The sequence below is a fragment of the Candoia aspera genome, chromosome 4 (genome assembly GCF_035149785.1).
Source record: "Candoia aspera isolate rCanAsp1 chromosome 4, rCanAsp1.hap2, whole genome shotgun sequence".
Lineage (NCBI taxonomy): Eukaryota > Metazoa > Chordata > Lepidosauria > Squamata > Boidae > Candoia > Candoia aspera.
Genome location: NC_086156.1, coordinates 79,909,067 through 79,926,057, shown reverse-complemented (window position 1 = coordinate 79,926,057; position 16,991 = coordinate 79,909,067). Strand labels below are relative to the sequence as shown.

General features: G+C 41.6%; 1 protein-coding gene across 3 annotated transcripts in view; it reads right to left on the bottom strand.

The window, feature by feature from the left end:
- Positions 1-3,122: 3,122 nt before the first annotated feature.
- Positions 3,123-16,991, bottom strand: part of STAT3 (signal transducer and activator of transcription 3) — a 57,424-nt gene continuing 43,555 nt past the window's right edge. For 2 of the 3 annotated variants that reach the window (XM_063300730.1, XM_063300732.1), the window contains 10 exons: positions 13,429-13,512; positions 11,549-11,647; positions 11,309-11,444; positions 10,434-10,486; positions 10,249-10,343; positions 9,200-9,339; positions 8,120-8,335; positions 6,273-6,315; positions 5,190-5,302; positions 3,124-4,157 (listed from right to left, as the gene is read on the bottom strand). In XM_063300730.1, the coding sequence (XP_063156800.1) occupies positions 4,099-4,157; positions 5,190-5,302; positions 6,273-6,315; positions 8,120-8,335; positions 9,200-9,339; positions 10,249-10,343; positions 10,434-10,486; positions 11,309-11,444; positions 11,549-11,647; positions 13,429-13,512 (1,038 nt within the window). In that variant the 3' untranslated portion in view covers positions 3,124-4,098. Of the gene's footprint in view, positions 4,158-5,189; positions 5,303-6,272; positions 6,316-8,119; positions 8,336-9,199; positions 9,340-10,248; positions 10,344-10,433; positions 10,487-11,308; positions 11,445-11,548; positions 11,648-13,428; positions 13,513-16,991 lie in introns of all 3 variants that reach the window. The other variant, XM_063300731.1, reaches the window with a different exon arrangement.

Below are 16,991 nucleotides of genomic sequence, written 5' to 3'. Positions count from 1 at the left end.
CCTTAGTGTAGAACTTTCTTCAGCAGATGATATGTAGTTATAGTCGAGGTGTACTTAGTGGGGTAGGAAAACTTCAGACAATACTTGTTTCATGGCACTTTTAGAAATAGTAGTTGTTGTCTATACCATTCAAACACATATGTGTTTCACTGGAAACAGCCCAACAGAATTTAATTGGTCTGGCTCCTCCCAACCCTTCACAAAGTACATAGAACCTAGCATCCTCTGTCAAGATACTTGAAAACCTTTTGAATTAAAGCTCGGTTGCCACCCTTGTCTTTTAGAGCACGATCCATAGAAGCAAGCTCCCCCAAGATAATACTTTCTGGGTTAATTGAACTATAGCTTCCAGCATCCCCAGCCAATATGGATTGACATTTCCATTTCAGCCACTGGCCTTGCTGAAGGGACAAGGTGCTTTCCAGTGTATGTCTTGAATTTGAATCAGAATGGCAGCTTGCCCCTTCAACTTCTACTTAGGCAGCATCTCCTGTCATTTCTACCACAAGCTACAGGGGATCAGTGATATTATAAGACCATCCATAAATAGCTCTATTAAATGAGATGGAAGAGACCTGCTTGTATACATGCCTGCCTGCCATGAAAAATGGGAGGGGAAGACAATCATCTTATTTTTCTTTGTTTGCATTCTGTTGCTGAAGGCAACCAAGCTCACTTCCAAGGTTGGAATTAAATCAGACCACACAGCACTGCCTCTCACTCTTGAAAGTCTTCAGACTTTCAGATGCTTACAGAAAAATCTTCATTCCTGTTTACACTATTTGTGAGCCAGCCATTATGGCTTGTTAAAAAATATGGTTAAATTGAACATGGCTCAGCACAATGTGCCAATCCAGCCCTTTTCTTCCTGATCCTGTCTTCTGAAGCAAGAGAACAAGGCAGCCTAATCACATATTAAAAAATACTATGATGTCATCTCTAACCTTCCCTTCACCAAGCTAGACATACTTCATTCTTTCAGTATTTCTGGATAGGACTTGATTTCCAACCTCCTCATATTCTAGTTGCCTCTTCTACACATGCTCCAGTTTGTCAGTATGTATTCCTTAAAAAGTGGCACTCCAAATCCAATGTATTTCTTTAAATGTGGCTTTACTTCCATCCTGGTACGTGTACATAGCATAACATCCAAAAGGTTTGGTCCCTATAGAAAAAAACCTCTTTATTCTTACCTGTCATTAAATATATAGTTTCTTCTCTTCTATAGGCCAATTTCATTACTGTGCACACAAATAATTTGATTTTCTTTGGGTCAAAATAAGACATTTATAGACAAAGTATTGATGATTGTTTTCCAACAGAGAAATAAGGTAGCAGAATTTATTTAAGAGAAAGCTGAAGCTTGTAGATACAGCAATAAAATATACAAAGAAATTAAAATGGCTATGTTCTTCAAGAGCAACTTGCTACAGCAAAAAAGGAAATACTGAACAATTTGGGAAGGGAAGGGAAGGGAAGTAATGGTGCAAAAATTACTTGATTAGGAAAGAAAACAGCAGCTTAGCACTAGTTGGAACAATTCTAGTTTGGCATGACTGGAGATCATCATTCTCTTCACAAAAGACTACTGTGGCAGTGGAGTGGAGAAGAAACCCGTGTTGGATTACAACTCCAATTATCCATGACCTGTGGTTATAACACCCACAGGCTCCCTAGCCAGCTGCGGGAAAAAGTACAGTTTGGAAGTATGAAATCTTCTGTCTCTTGTCTAGCAAATGGCTGGATTCACATACTACACTAATGGTGTTTGGTTTTGGCTTTGCATCATTCAATCACTGTGGCTTATTCAGCAAACCACGAGTAAAGCAAACCATGATTCAATTCCCTATATGAATGTAGCCAATCAATGCCTCTGAATCAGTCTTCCTTAAGTCAATGCTCTCCAGATCAGTTGGACTACACCCCCCAACACATGATGAAAGTTGAAGTCTAGCACATCTGGAAAGCATCAGCTTTGGAGTGGCTGCTGTAATGACTGGAAACAAACTTGCTTCATCATCCACTTTTCAACTCCACTGAACTCAACAGCTGAGATTAGAGTGGGATCTTCAGCATTAGAAGCCTCCAATTCCTAGAGTGGAGAGACTAACAGCCAAGCAGCAACTGAGTAGCACTGGCTCCAGCTGGGGCTAAATTAAAAAGCCACATGAGAAGGGGGCCACAAGGAGAGGTCCAATAATGCTGATAAAAATGAAAGGGCAGCAAATGGCTTGAATATCACTAACAATATTGCTTTTTTTAAAGGGATGGTTTAAACAATATAGCCTATGGATGGGGAGAAAAAATACTGACAGTCTTCTCTTTTAACTATTTTAAACACCTGCTGTTTGTTCCTAACAGAATTTGAAATAGGGCATAGTTGCTAGAATGATGGACATCTATCCTATAAACCAGATTAAAATTCCCACTGAGCCATAAAGCTTGGGTGACCATGGAACAGTCACTATTCACCAGCAGAATTCACCCCGTAACTGTGCTGTGAGGGCAAACTAAAGAAAAATAAAGGGTGAATGCTGTCCTAGGTGCCTTCAAGGCAGGGTAGATAAAAGTGCAATAAATAATAATAAACATAACTGGAGCTAAATGCTGACAACAGATCTGTGGTGGGACTGTGGCTAACACTGAAATCTCAGTTCACCTTTGTCCCATTATCTCAATCCAATGCCTTAATCTGTAGACAGTAAAAAGTTATCCCAAGATCAAAAGCTTTGGGTGAAAGGAAGCAGAGGGAGACCTGACTCTTCAGCTGAATGATCAGGGTTCAAATACTATTTCCACTGGGATTTGCAAGATTCAAGCAGCTAGATTCTATGGTCAAATACAGACAATTCCACCAAGTGCCTTAGTTTGAGAGAACATGTGTTTATGGTGCATCTGAAATAGAAGATGTCATCCTATTTAACTGCCAATTACATGCCCAAGCAAGGGCTCAGTACCTTCAGACACTGCTTGACAGAACCACATACTGGGACTGTAACAAATGACTATGTTACTTTCTTTAGGGCACAAACACATATGTAGTCAATAGAACTGTTAAGTTTATAGTCAGGGCTGTCCAACTGAGGACAGATTTTATAGAACACATTGGGGTGGCATGTAAAGGTGATGAGTTCACCTAAACACATATTGTTTTTGTATTTTATTATTCATATTATAAGCCTCTGCATTATCTTACACTTTTAAAAAAAATCTCACTTTTATCTCTATTTCACCCTACTGTATTTTATTGTATTTTATCTCACCTTATTATATTTTATCTTATCTTGCATTTTCTCTGTCTTATGTTACCATATTTTATTGTGGCTGATGCCCAATTTTTTTGATATGGTCAATTGACTAATCAATAAAGTTATATTACTATTCCGCTGGGGTTTGCGCCGCAACCTTGAGTATTAGCAGTCTTTGAAGCTGGAATGCTCTAAAATCCTCAGTAGGAGCATCAAAGCCCAGGATGGTCAACTAACCACGCTATTGGCCATTTTTACCTAGCAGGGCTGTTCTACTAGGGTATGTTGATCGTCACAGGAGGGCTAAATAGCAGAACACAGAAGATACACTGTTTTGGAAAAGAAACAAAAGCGCACTTGTCTCTAAGGAGTGTCCCTCCATATATGCTTTCCCCTCCCTAACATGGGGCTACTTGAACAGACTCCTGCCTGTCAATTTCAACTGCTTCATTACTGGGTAAAGCACTTAAGAGGGTAGCGCTACAGAAACAGCTTTTTGTGCCATGCAGCAAAAATGCACAGGAGACCAAAAAGTACTGTTGAGGAGGCACACTTGATCTAGTAAAACACCAGAACAAAGTCTTCACCCCTTATATTAATAACCAGTATACATAATGAAAAATATTGGAGTAGGGAAGGAAGTAAACAGCTAAAATTAAACGAAACTTCTTCCCTCCAGCTGTCTTGAGATCTGGCAAGAAGCTCCAGCAATGGTGTACTTAAAGAAGGACCCTCAATCAAATGTCTTCTGTTGAGGCAGAGCCGAGATGTCTGAGCTCCATGATGCTGCAAGGGGAGTAAATGTGTGATGCCAGGAAGCCAGAACTGGTCAGCTGCTTAAGAGGGGTGGTCACATGGGCGAATTGGCACATTCAGCAGTCATCTCCATGTCAAACACCTGCAAGGACTCTGCCAGAGATACAGAAAGAGAAGAATGCAATCCAGTTGCACACTGCAGTTCTATACATGCTCAGGAGATTTGGGTTTTAAAGGCCAGGTGAGATGTGGTCCACCAGATGATGCATTCAAGAGCTGTTTCTGTTGCCTTGTTAAATGAACCTGCTCTTTGCATTTTATTAGTTTCATTCTGGCCAACCTGCCCCTATTTTTTATCTTTGCAAGCTATTCTGCCAGGACCCATATCCTTATTTCTCTCTTTGGAGTTCATCTCTCAACAGTAAATATTTGTGAGGGATGTGGGTTGCTATTCTTTCATTATTTCACTATTCTTTCATCAACGTTTCTGTCCCCAAACCTTCATTTTACTTTTTGTCTTGCTGATTCATTCTAGAATATGGAACCTTAAGACTCTGGAACACATTTATCCCTGACATTTCCTCATGTAATATAGCTACCTTTTGTTCTAGCTTTACCCTTGGTCTGCCTTTCATGCCAATTCCAACTCTTCATTAACAGGGCATTGCACTTTGTCACCCAAGCCAAATATTTTGCTTTATCAATCCATGGGACTTCAACTTAACCCCACCTCAAATGTTATATATCTTCCCAATGGTTTCAGAAATGATAAACAAGTGCTGTGTTTAGGTACTCCCTCCCCTCTGGGCAAGTGGAGGTGTTTTGTTTTATAACTTTAGATTTGTTTATCTATATTGTGTGAATGGACAAACTAAAGTTTGCGGAGTCCTTTGAGATTAAACTGAGATTAAATTCTGGTTTGTAATACTGACTGGAACAATCTGTCAACCATCATAGTTTGCTGAATGAAATACAATAGCAACTAAATGCATAATAAAGGAGTGTACAATACAAGCTGAAATGTAAAATATCTGGAGGATACTATGCTGCCTCCTTCTGGTTTAAATGATGTTTGGATAACTATGAACACAGCAGCCTGTCTGACCCTGCTGCAAAAGCAGCAGGAACAAAGGGATCCCCCTATCCTTCCATCACACACAGCTGCACCATAGGCCATGCACTCACCAAACTGCCCGCTGGCATTTCCGTCAGCTCCTTCACCATTACTGCCAAAATGGATCAGGGATTCAAGTGTGCGGGGAGACATAGGCAGTTCAATAGTGCTACTGCAAGTTGTTCTGGAAACATGGGATAAGACAGGGAGAGAAGAAGAGGGAGTAGGAAGGAGGCACAGAAGTTAGAAGCTGTGTAAAATCTGGCCAGAATATGGCTATTCCAGAGATATTCGTGCATCTCTAGATACATCTGAAATAGCCTGGAGAAGACAATGGCGGAATGGTAACGATACAGTAATGTGCTCTCAGCAAATGGCAGCACCTTGCCATTTGCGCTTGGAAGGTAAGCAGGGCTGGGCCTTTTTAGTACTTGGTGGGAGACCTCCAGGAAAAATCAGGGCTTTGGGAGGCTGAAAAACATCCTGGAAGAAGACAGTGGCAATGTATTTGCATATTATATTCCGGATGTATCTATGAATTCACCAGGAATCAAACTGGACTGAAAGAAGACTTTCTACTTTTCATTCATTGCAACAGGGGCAGGAAGGCAACCTGTGGAGTCACCACTAAATTCTCTGTCTCTCTCTCTCTCTCTCTCTCTCTCTCATACACACACACACACAGAGTTTTCCCCCCCAGTTGCGATTTTTTTGGGTTTCATTTTATGTTTATCAAAGGATTTAAAACACCAATTTTTGTTACATTCTATTGAAAACTGAGGAAAATGGATTGCTGTAATTTAGCAGTGTGCCATTGGATTTTGCCAGCACAATCAGGGGGAGGGGTCTACAAAAATGGCCTCACATGGCTAATGTGATACCTGCATTATAGCTTAATTAAGACGTTTCTGGGCAATTCAATTACATTTCTAATCTGTGCAGCAGAAGGAAGGAATGTTGCTAGAAGGAGAGGTCCTGAATTTTACACCAACCCTTCCTTTTGTTACTTTTCATCTGCAGATTATCTATTTCTGGATAAAAACCACTGATAGTTGAAGCACAAATAACTGGGAAGACTCTATCTATAAACAAATACTATCTAACTGCTGGGTAGACTCCCTGGGTCCTATCTTTAGTGAAGAAAGCATACTTACGGGGTTACACAGATGAACTTGGTCTTCAGATATGGAGCAGCACCTGTTTATGGCAGGAGAAAAAAATCTATTAGTTTGTGTATCTTAAAATGCACAAGAGGTCTCCTATCCAAACTGCAGGGTTTTTTTGTTTCTCTCTATAAAAAATGATTTGGAGATAGGTGGATGAGGAGAAAGAAAATAGAGAATTATCCCAGAATTTAGGTGCTGGGAATTGTGCCGTCTTAACTGACAATCCTAGACTCACCTGTAGGCGTGTATCAGCTCGGTTTAATGGAAATGCTAAATTTAGACATTCTTGCCTTCACATTTGCTTTGCAAATTAAACTTTGGATGTAACAAAAATGGATAAGAATGATAAAAAGCTATTTTGAAATTGCCTTTTGACTTCCCCCAGTATTTTTTTTTTACCAACCCAACAAGAGCTACCAGCAGCACCAAAATAAATTAGACAAAGACCCTGCAGGAAAATTTGCTGGTTTGTGCGAGGGTCTGACAGGGCATCTGCCTTTACCCATAATGTGAAGTTTTTGTTGAGAATTCTAAATTAAATAAAATATTTTGCAGAGAAGAAAAACAACAATTGTAATGAGTAAAAAGTCTCCTAGGTGACTTCATGGAAATATACATGGCTGATTCGCTTGAGTTGGAAGCTAAGGAAGGTCAGGTTGGTTTAATACTTGTATGAGAGACCATCTGGGACCCAGAGCTGGAGTCCAGTCTGGGAAGCAATGGCAGACCAGTTCTATGTCGAGAAAATGGCATGAATGTGTCCATGTGTCATGTTCACCGTTCCAATGTTGCCGGTACATCGTAACGTTTCGCATGTCATTTGGCTGATGCGTGTTTCGTCTGGGAGGGGAGGAGGATTCCATCTCGTGGGATTGTTATATGTTAGTAGCTGGATTGGAATGTGTTTGGGTTATCTCGTGTGTTCAAGGTTCCTTTCCCAGGACATCAGCAGAAACGGTTACCAGCACCTGGGGAGGGAGTTTGCAATGGCAGGGCGAGGGGAGGGATTACGTTTGAGCCAAGGGTTTTTAGTTTGTATTTGGCGCGCTTTTACTCATTCTCAGCTTTCTCTGCATTTGCATACTATTCTTTAATAAATCAGATATCATTAAGTCCCTGCTTGTGAGTCTGAGTCTATTAGAGTAGGCAATCATTACACCATGAGGAAATTCGGAGTTAAGTTCAACTTGAAGGAGATTTACTGTAGTGAGTAGGGGGTAACTTGCTTCATTTGTTAAAGATTTCATGTTCTCTTGAGTTATCCTATGTATGCTTACTCAAAAGTAAACCACACTATGTTCCATTAGAGCTTGTTTCAACCAAACTGCATGCAAAATTGTATATAAAGTATACAATATAGCTCCCCATGAAGACATCCCACACAAAAAAACCCAACAACTCTTAAGAATCCTTCTCCAAGGACCAAAAGGCTCAATTTCCACAGTGCCTTGTGGCAGATGTGAGCAACCTTTCAGCAGCCAAGGTCCATATTTAATGTTTTTGGTGAGACCAAAGGCCACTTGATGGAATGATAATACAAAGTAGATAAGGCCATATGACACATAGAGGGAGGGTCAAAGGTTTTATTTTTTTTCCCCTTGGGTTTTAGGAGGCACTTTGGAGGTGCTTTCTTTCTCTCTCTCTCCGTTTAGACTAAATTTAGACCTTATTTATGGCATACACTAACAGTTTTTGTGTATGCCAAGAAACAGGAAACTGCACCCCCAGTTTTCAATAGCAATGGCTAAAGAGGAAATCCAAGAGTCTCAAAAAGCAGTTTAGGACTGCAAATTGTCTATAGCAGTCTGGGGGGAAGAGCACAGAAAGTCAACAACTACCTGGGTCAGTGGCTTCAGGATGTTCCTGGCTCTCAGGACGGCAGTATTTTCCAAAGGCCTCTTCCTTAGGAATATCAGGGTACAAATAAACAAGTGGGGAAACCAAGATGTTGGTAGCATCCATGATCTTGTAACCCATAATAATCTCAGCAAATGACATGTTATTGAGCTGCTGCTTGGTGTACGGCTCCACCGACTGAATTTGTGTCTTTCCTGTAGAAAGGGGATTAAAAAGGACTGATAGATACAATGCCTTGCCCAAGATGGGGAGAAAAGAGGGAGAACCAAACTCACAGTGATAAAAAAATAATCTGCCTGAAAAATATCACAAAACTCAAAAGAAATCTTTGAAACTGATTAGAAACTGGTTATCACTGACAATGCCTTTAGTAATCAAATGAATTCTTCTGATGTTATAGAATGTTCATTAAATATTACAGATCAATTAATGGTAACTTCTGTAAGAAATAAAATGTCAGCGTATCTTGGCTTAGAAGTAAAGTGTATTGTTATATTCAAAAGTTTGTTGGTTCAGTCCTTGCCACCTCCATTTAAAGGATCTTAGAAGGGATGGGAACAGTCTTTTCCTAGACCCCTATAAAGCCCAGCCTAAACAGACAGAAGTTGAAGGAAGATGATGAAATTGATAGCAGCTATTTACAAAACCTAGGAATAATGAATTTGAATGTCTTATCCTGATAAACCAATGAAAGGTTGTTTAAAATAACGTGCAATTAGTTTCCTATGATCTTAAAATTTATAAACAGTAACCAAAAAAACCTGCTACGTCTATAATGGACTCCTCAGATAATGTTGTGTTGTAATTATCTTGCTGCTGAAGACTTAGAGTGTTAACTCATATTGTTTGGATTTGTCCTATTATTGCCATATTTTGGACTGAAACCAACAAGGTTATTAATATGTGGATCAATTGTTAGGTGTTAAATATGCATATTATTCTTGGCACATAATCTATCTATCTATCTATCTATCTATCTATCTATCTATCTATCTATCTATCTATCTATCTATCTATCAAAGGGCACTTTTATATGTGTTCAGGTCTGCATTCCTTACCACTAATATCCTTCTCCACCCATGTAAAGGTGATTCCACCTTCCTTACTGCTTTCGCTGAAACGCAACAAAAAGGTCCCTGGTGGTTTTGTGCTCAGGATGGCTCTTTCCCTCTCTTTGCTGATGAAGCCCATGATATATCTGGAGGAGGAGAAGGAAATACGTATACTTATTTTCAAAATCATAGAGTTGGATGCAATTATGTAGCAGAATCCCCAAACATTTTGCTCATTTGGAATTTTGAATGCATGTCAAGGACTCTGTCACAAAATGGCTGCCTGCTGTAGTCAATGTGGCCAGTCATAAAATACCCATTTATTTTATGGCTAAAGTGGTGAGAATGCTTTCAAGTTGACTAAGATCCTGTAGGCCAGTGTCCCCAAATTTGGGGGGCTAGAAACCTGACAGTATGCCATGGGCCTTCTCCACAGAATGGCTGCCACAGCAAAAATGGTCAGTCACTCCTCGTGTCACCTGAAATCTACCCACCTGCAAGTCAGTTTTATCTAGTTTTGCTAATTGGGGCAGCAGAAATAATCCTTTTTTCTCTTCTATGGGATATTCCTTCAAGTAGTTGAAGAGTGCGGTCACCCAAGCCCTTTCCTCACCAGGTTAAATATACCCAGTTCTTTCTCACAGCACTTGTTTTCCATGCTTCTCTTTCCTGACCTCTTCTGAACACATTCCAATTTGCCTATACGTTTCTTAAAATGCAGCACTCAGAATTGGACATAGTACTCCAAATCAGGTCTCGCTTATTCTGAATAATACCATCATCACTTCTCTATCCACAATGCCAGAAACCATCCAGAAGCTCCACTGAGAACTTAGAAAAATGTTCTCCCAACAGGTGCCCTCCAGATGTGTTAGATGTCAGCTCCCCTGCTGAATGCAGGGTGATGGGATCTGATACCCAACATATGCAGAGGGCATCAAATTGAGGAAGGCTGGTTTAGAACTTTCTCACCTCTGAAGACCCACGAGAGAGACAACAGCTTCTTCTAGACAGAGATGCTGCCAACAATTGTGATTTTTCTGGTACGTGCTTACCCTTCATTCCAAAGTGCCAAGATGTACTTCTTCACCAGGTCAATTATATTGTCCAGCCAGACCCAGAATGAAAAGCCTTTTCCTGCCATGTTCTCCTGCAGAGGGTAAATCAAGAAAGCCTATTAAGCAAATGGGTGGATATGTTCTGGGCCCCAGTCATACATCTCACTTCCCAAAGTCCTTACCTTGCAGAACTTGGCCCATGTTATTTGACATCCAGAGTAATTGACACCAGGCCCTATAACAAATAATGGGAGTGGCAAGATGAACAATTAAAGGGAGCCATTATGATATGATTATTAGACTCTCAGGCTATGGTAAAGGAGAGCCAGATTCTAATCCCCAGCTCAGCCACTGAAGCTCACTAGAGTGACCCTGGGCAACTGGTCACTGGATTCATATATTCAGCTAACCTATAATATAATTTAGTTTGCTCCAGCTTAGTATTCATGGGTGTTGGGGTGGGGGGAGGAATAGACTGATGACATCATGTGCATCGTATCACACAAATGATGTCATCATGGCTTGGACCAAACACTATCTTAGCATACTGTGTTAATCCAACTGTTTTGATTTGTAAACCAGAGATTATAGTTTAGCATATTATGTGATCTCAGCTAACTGTGATTGATTTAAGAATCCAAGATTAAATGTTAAATGTTTGTATGTGATGAGATGTTTAAACTGGACAGATATCTCTCACTCTAACTTACTCCACAGAATTGTTTAAAGATTAGAAATGTGAGAGAAACCCCTCCATGCTTGATCTCCTTGGAGGAAAGGCACTTTTAAAAGTAAGCTAATAACTATTTGACATCGTTTTAGGAATTTGTTGGGGAGTTGTGGGGGGAAATTGCCAGCACTGTAATACTTTGTATGTGCTTCAGGCCCGGGTTCCAATCCTCAGCCAATGATTCGCTAGGTTTGCATTTGAAAATTCTGCTGTGAGTCCAAAAGTGAGATCCTTGGACTTAACAAACCCTTAGTTCAGCTGGGGAGATGGCAATCCCTCAGGGTCAATGAATCTTAATAAGGTGGTGGCGGTGGGAGAGTTGGTTACCTAGTAGTTTTTCAGCGAGTGTTGTCAACTGTTCTATGCTGAGTCCCCGTTTGGTAGTTGAGGAGAACTGCCAACTGAGCACCTCAGCAACCTGATCCCAAGTGCCAATGGGTGGCTTTGTGAAGAAGTTCACGTTCTGCCAAGAGAGGAGTTGTGCATGAGTTGAAATCAGGAGAAACAGCCTCCTCCCTCCCCATTCCTCACTTTCCTCTGCACTGCTGCATTCAAAGCACAGCATACCTTGGGATTGTTTGTCAGCATGTTGTACCACAAGATGGATGCCCATGCATTTGGCATCTGGCAAATGTTGGAGATCACCACTACAGGAAGTGAATGGGTCTAGGGGAACAAAATACAAGTCACTTCAGCACAAATCTATCTTTTTTGGAGTCTCAGGATCTTATCTTTCACAGCAAATTAAACAACAGTTTTTCAGTTCTCCCATCTCACTAAGCAGGACACTCATAAGACCATTTTGCAGCTGTGCAATGAAACAAGCTGCCATCCTTGGTATCAACATAAAAAAGGAGCATGCTAAGAGCAGTTTAATAATTGTTTTTGCTTTAATGGACCATGGCAAATCCAAAGAGTGAAAGAACATGTTGATCCACTTTGATTTTCTAGACTCCTTTTCATAGATGTCCTCGATCTGGGTTTTCAAGATTAGGGGGCCATATTTCATGGAAAGATTCAGCATAAACTAACCACTGGATCTACATTCATTTAAGGAACTGGATGCTTCATTCATTTCAGAGGAACAGTTCCCTGAACAAAGGCAATATACATAACCATATAGATACAGTTATCATACGACCCTTATTATAAAGGACAGTCCTTTATTTCAGAAAGCTGTCCTTTAGATTTATTTAGTTTACAGGTAGTCCTCGACTTACAACCACAATTGGGACCAGAATTTCAATCACTAAGGGATGTGGTCATAAAGTGCGATGTCACTGACTGCATCACTTAGCGACGGCAATTCCAGCACTCCCCGTGCTGTTGTTAAGTAAATTCCACCAGTTGTTAGCCAAGGACACACCCCAATCCAAGCCACTCTGGGCTTGGTCCCTCCCAGCCCTGAGCCTCAGTAAGGTGACTGCCTCCAACTCCTTCCATCCACCTATCCCGCAACCTCTGCGCTTTAGGCCGCCCTGCACCCTGCCTGGCGGGGTGGCAAGCAGCCCCAGAACGAGCGGCTCTGGGGCTGCTTGCCATGCTGTAGCTCAGAGGCTTCTTGGTGCACTGTGGCTGCAAGAAGCCCCTGAGCCACAGCACAGCAGGAAGCAGCCCCAGGAAGCCCCAGCTGCAGTCACCATCGCAGTCACCCTGCACTCCACCACCCCAGCTGACCCTGTCTTCTTGCTCCCGTGCCCGGCCTGGCCCTTCGCACCAAGAAGCCTCTTTGTGCTGTGTTGCCGGGCTGGGCTGGGGCTGGGCTTCACACTGTGCTGTGGCTCTGGGGCTTTGCAGGAGGAAGGAGAAAACCTCACAAATGGGCAGCAGCTTCCCATGTGAGTTGCAGAGCGTGCACCAGATGCGCCCACAGACTCTCCAGGACACTTTCAGCTTGTGCTCTAAGGCTCACGTTGGAAGCTGCTGGCCGTTCGTGAGCTTTCTCCTTCCTCCTGCAAAACCTGCAAAGCTTCCATCGTGAGCTGCAGAGTGCATGCTGGATGCACCCACAGACTCTCCAGTTACCATAATTCAAATGAGGCTTTCTGTTTCCTGTGTTATATTTGATTCTGTTCCTGGCGAAATTCCAATAAGTTATCCAAATTATAGAAAAGCTCCCATTCCAGCCATAAATAAGCCTTCCAATAAAGGAGTCGAGCTAGAGTTGAGTTAGTGGAACTGGTGATATCACAGGTTCTGTCCTAACAGCCAGGAACCACGCTGACACAAGGAACAGGTCTCTAGTGTTTTATTGCTGCTACATAACAGGAAAATCCTAACAAACTGAAGAAGCGTGGGAAAAACCCAGCCATATAAACCCCAAAGGCTAAGGCGGGCCCGATCTGTGTCTCGTGGAATGGCTACCTAATTCCTCAGTGCTACGCATGCCCTTTACAGCCTGGATGGGAGCCCCCTGCTCACCATCCTTACTCATGACAGGTTCTTACCTCTAAGTCAATTTTCAAACCTTGGTGGTAAACTTCTGTCTCAAAGGTAATGAGATGGAGTTCTTCTGTGACAATGAGAGAGGCCTGAGGAGCAAGTAATGAGAGAAAAAAGTTAAAATTTGCATAAATACATACATAGCTGTCACTCACCTCCCTTTCAGGATAAGCTTGAATGAGAGTGCAGAAAAGAAGTTAAAAATAGTAAGCCAAAGAAATTAAAGGCACGGAATAAGAAAAAGAAACAGATCTAGCACTAATTTACAATGTAATTCCCTACCCCATTCTGTCCTGGCCAACCATCCTTGATTCTACCACAATCATATAATGCTTCATACATTGTCTTCTGTTCTTCTCACCTCTCTCTTTCTAATGATCTCATCAACTCCATTCAACCATAACTTTCTCAGTCTTCCCCTTGTCCTATGCAAGCCTTAGATTGAAGGCAAAGAAAAAGCAAGGCAGTTATAAGTTTGTGAACTTTTATTGACCTGTCAAAAGTCATTCAACAGAAACTTAGGCAGAAATAAAGGCAGGCTATTAAACAAAGAACAAAGGCTTGGAAAAATAGAAGACTATGTCAGCGGTATAAATCTCTTGCCCGAAGAAACTGAAGACAGGAAAACTGGACCATTCAAGAACAGTCCATGGGTCAAGATCCAGAGAAATTGACAGAAAACCAGTCCAGAAGTCAAGCCAAAGGATGGGCATTCACAGGAACAACATGAAGCAGAAGGGTTGTTTCCCACAAGGGCAGATTATCTTATATAGCCAGAATTCCTGTAATTAGAGCAGTTGATATTCTCTCCTCTTGAGTCATGCTGGTCTCTGCTGCTCATTGACTGGCAGTGTAATTTAGGGCTTGGCGCTTCATAAAGCCAGCGTCTGGTTGTTTGCTGTCCTAATCAGCAGCCCCCTGGACTGAGTCTAACTCCTCACGTAGAGATATCTAAGAGCCTGTAGTCACCACAATTATATGCTGAGAGCCTGCTAGTCAGTAAGATACTGGTATCTTCCATGAAACTTCCAGGAGTCCAAAATGCAAGTGACTTCATATTCTGCCTCACCCTGTATAATTGGAGGCAGAGAAGGTGAAGATTGGCAGCATGGCTTTAGGATGATATCAGGGTTAACTGATACCAGTACTAATAAGGATCTATAGAAAACAGGGTAGATTTTTAGTGACAGAGGGACAAAAAGTCACTAGCTTGCTGATGGACACAATTAGAAAACCAATGAACTGGTTGTCCACATTCTTCAATGCTCACTGTAAGGCCACCATACTGAAACCCACACAATGAATCATCAACTGTAAGATGGGACCAGGTTGCCACTGACAGTCAGTGAAGTGTTTCTATGTCTCTTTGACTTGCTTGAGTTGGTCCCATAGGATCTGATGCAGTGCCTGCAGTTCTTGCAACAATTGATCTGTTGCTGTGGATGACAGATTCAAGATGCATACAAGAAAAATAAATGGAGGATGATATCCAGAGTTTCCAAAGGACAGTGTTACCTGGGTAATTATATCCTGAGAATTAATAAACACAAATTCTGCAAGATGTAAGATGTAAGAATTTTATCCAGTTGTCCTGTCGGAAATTGATTTAACAATGTAAATATTGTTTCAGGATGCCATTGGTTTCATCTGGTGGCCATTGGACTGAGTGTGGTAGGCTGATAAGAGAGGTATCATGATATTTGCCAGAAATGTGCAGAGTAATGCTTGCCAGAAACTAGGTTCCTTGCTCCAGGTCATGTACTTTCAACATCAAATCGAATGTGTGATCACCAAAAATCTTACAACCAGATGGAGAATCTTGAAAAACCCAACATGTCCTATAGGGGACTGCCACCACACCATTTCAAGAAGTGTCCCCATAACAGACTGGGAAGAAAGTAAAAGCAGCCTTAGTATTGTAGGACTGCATGATTCCAGGGCCATGGAGTGGGTTGAAAACTGGTTGTATTCTGGATTTCTTGAGCCATGCTTGAGCACGGGGTTCTTCTGCAGCAGTTGCTTGACTTGCTTCATCAAAAAGCCAGGGAGTATCAGATACAAAGTTTTCTGGAGGTGTCACAGATGAAGGAGGCAAATCATCACCTTTGCAGTATTCCAGTTTCAAGACAAGGAATCTTTATTATGGGTACTGGGGATTATGTTGAAGTTAAAATGCAAGAACAGTGAGCACCAAATCACCTCTGCTTCAGTTTATGTATTTTCTGGGGGTACTCTAAATTGCAGTGATCTATCTTATTTATTTATCATATTTCTACACCACCCATCTCGCAAGGGACTCTATCTTGATCTCTGTTGTCTGCTGGGCCCATTCCAATAGGTGCCTCTGGGTTTTAAATGCCACCCTAATAGCAAACAGTTCTTTGTGATATATAGTATACCAACAATCACAGGGATTGAGTTCCCTGGAATAATATATGCAAGGAAACAAAGGCTTGGTTTCCCAGCAGCTTGTAATTATATGGCCTCTACTGCTAATTCTGACACACTTGTCTCTATTATGAAGGACATATTATGTATGGGGTCAGGAGCTGGGTGGAGAAAGGGATCAGGAGCTGGGTGGAGAAAGCCCTCTTTAATCTTTCAAAGGCTATCTGTTCCTAAGGGTCCCAGTCAAATGAAATGTATTTACATAAGAGGCTGATCAAGGCAGCCATGAGCTACATAAAGTCAGGAATGAATGTATGATACTGGTTGGCAAAGTCCATTCACCTCTGGATGGTTGCCAACAGAAAATGGCTTCCACCTTTGCCAAGTTTATCTGAACTCCTTCAGATTAAATGTGATGGCCCAAGAAATCAATGGTGATTACTTCAAATTCACAGTTCTGAAGCTTGGCATATAGGGGCTCCTCCTGAAGGCTCAGCAACACTGCCCATACATGCTGTACGTGTTTCCGGGGAGGGGGAAGAATAAATTACAGTAAAATGTCACCCAGATAAATAATAAAAATCATCATCTTCAGATTTACCCGAGGTTTAAAGCCACCCTGAGGTCTCATTTGGTGAAAATCCAGGTCTTTTGCAGGCACTCAAAAAGAATTTCAAAGTCAGTTGGAAAGAGTATTTGTTCCAGAGGATGATCTGAGTGAGGGCCCTGTAGTCACAGACACCTCACTGTTCTTTATCAAAAGTACAGAGCTGCAGCTGATGACATGGAAGAATGGATGACTGCTCTTTTTAAATTTTTTGAGATGAAGTCCCTCAGTGTCACCACTGTAGGTTCCAAAAGGCAGTAAACCTGGATGAAGGAAACTTGGCCCCAAAGATCAGGTCAATAGTTGGGAGAGATTGTGGGAAAGCTGGGGGCGAGGCATTTGCATGTTCATCTCAGTCCATCTGCTGAGAGATGAAAAAAAGCATTTCAAAGAAACACTGCCTTAATTAACTCACTATAACGAAGAGTGGGAAATTCCTGTTACAGTTTTCAAAAGTCTGTATTTATCCCAGACTAGCATTAAAGAGACTTTACTGAAATCCATTTTGTTCTTGCTTACTTGGCCAGCCAGTTGTGACAATAATGTAATCACAAGGATAGCAGGTGGTCAGCC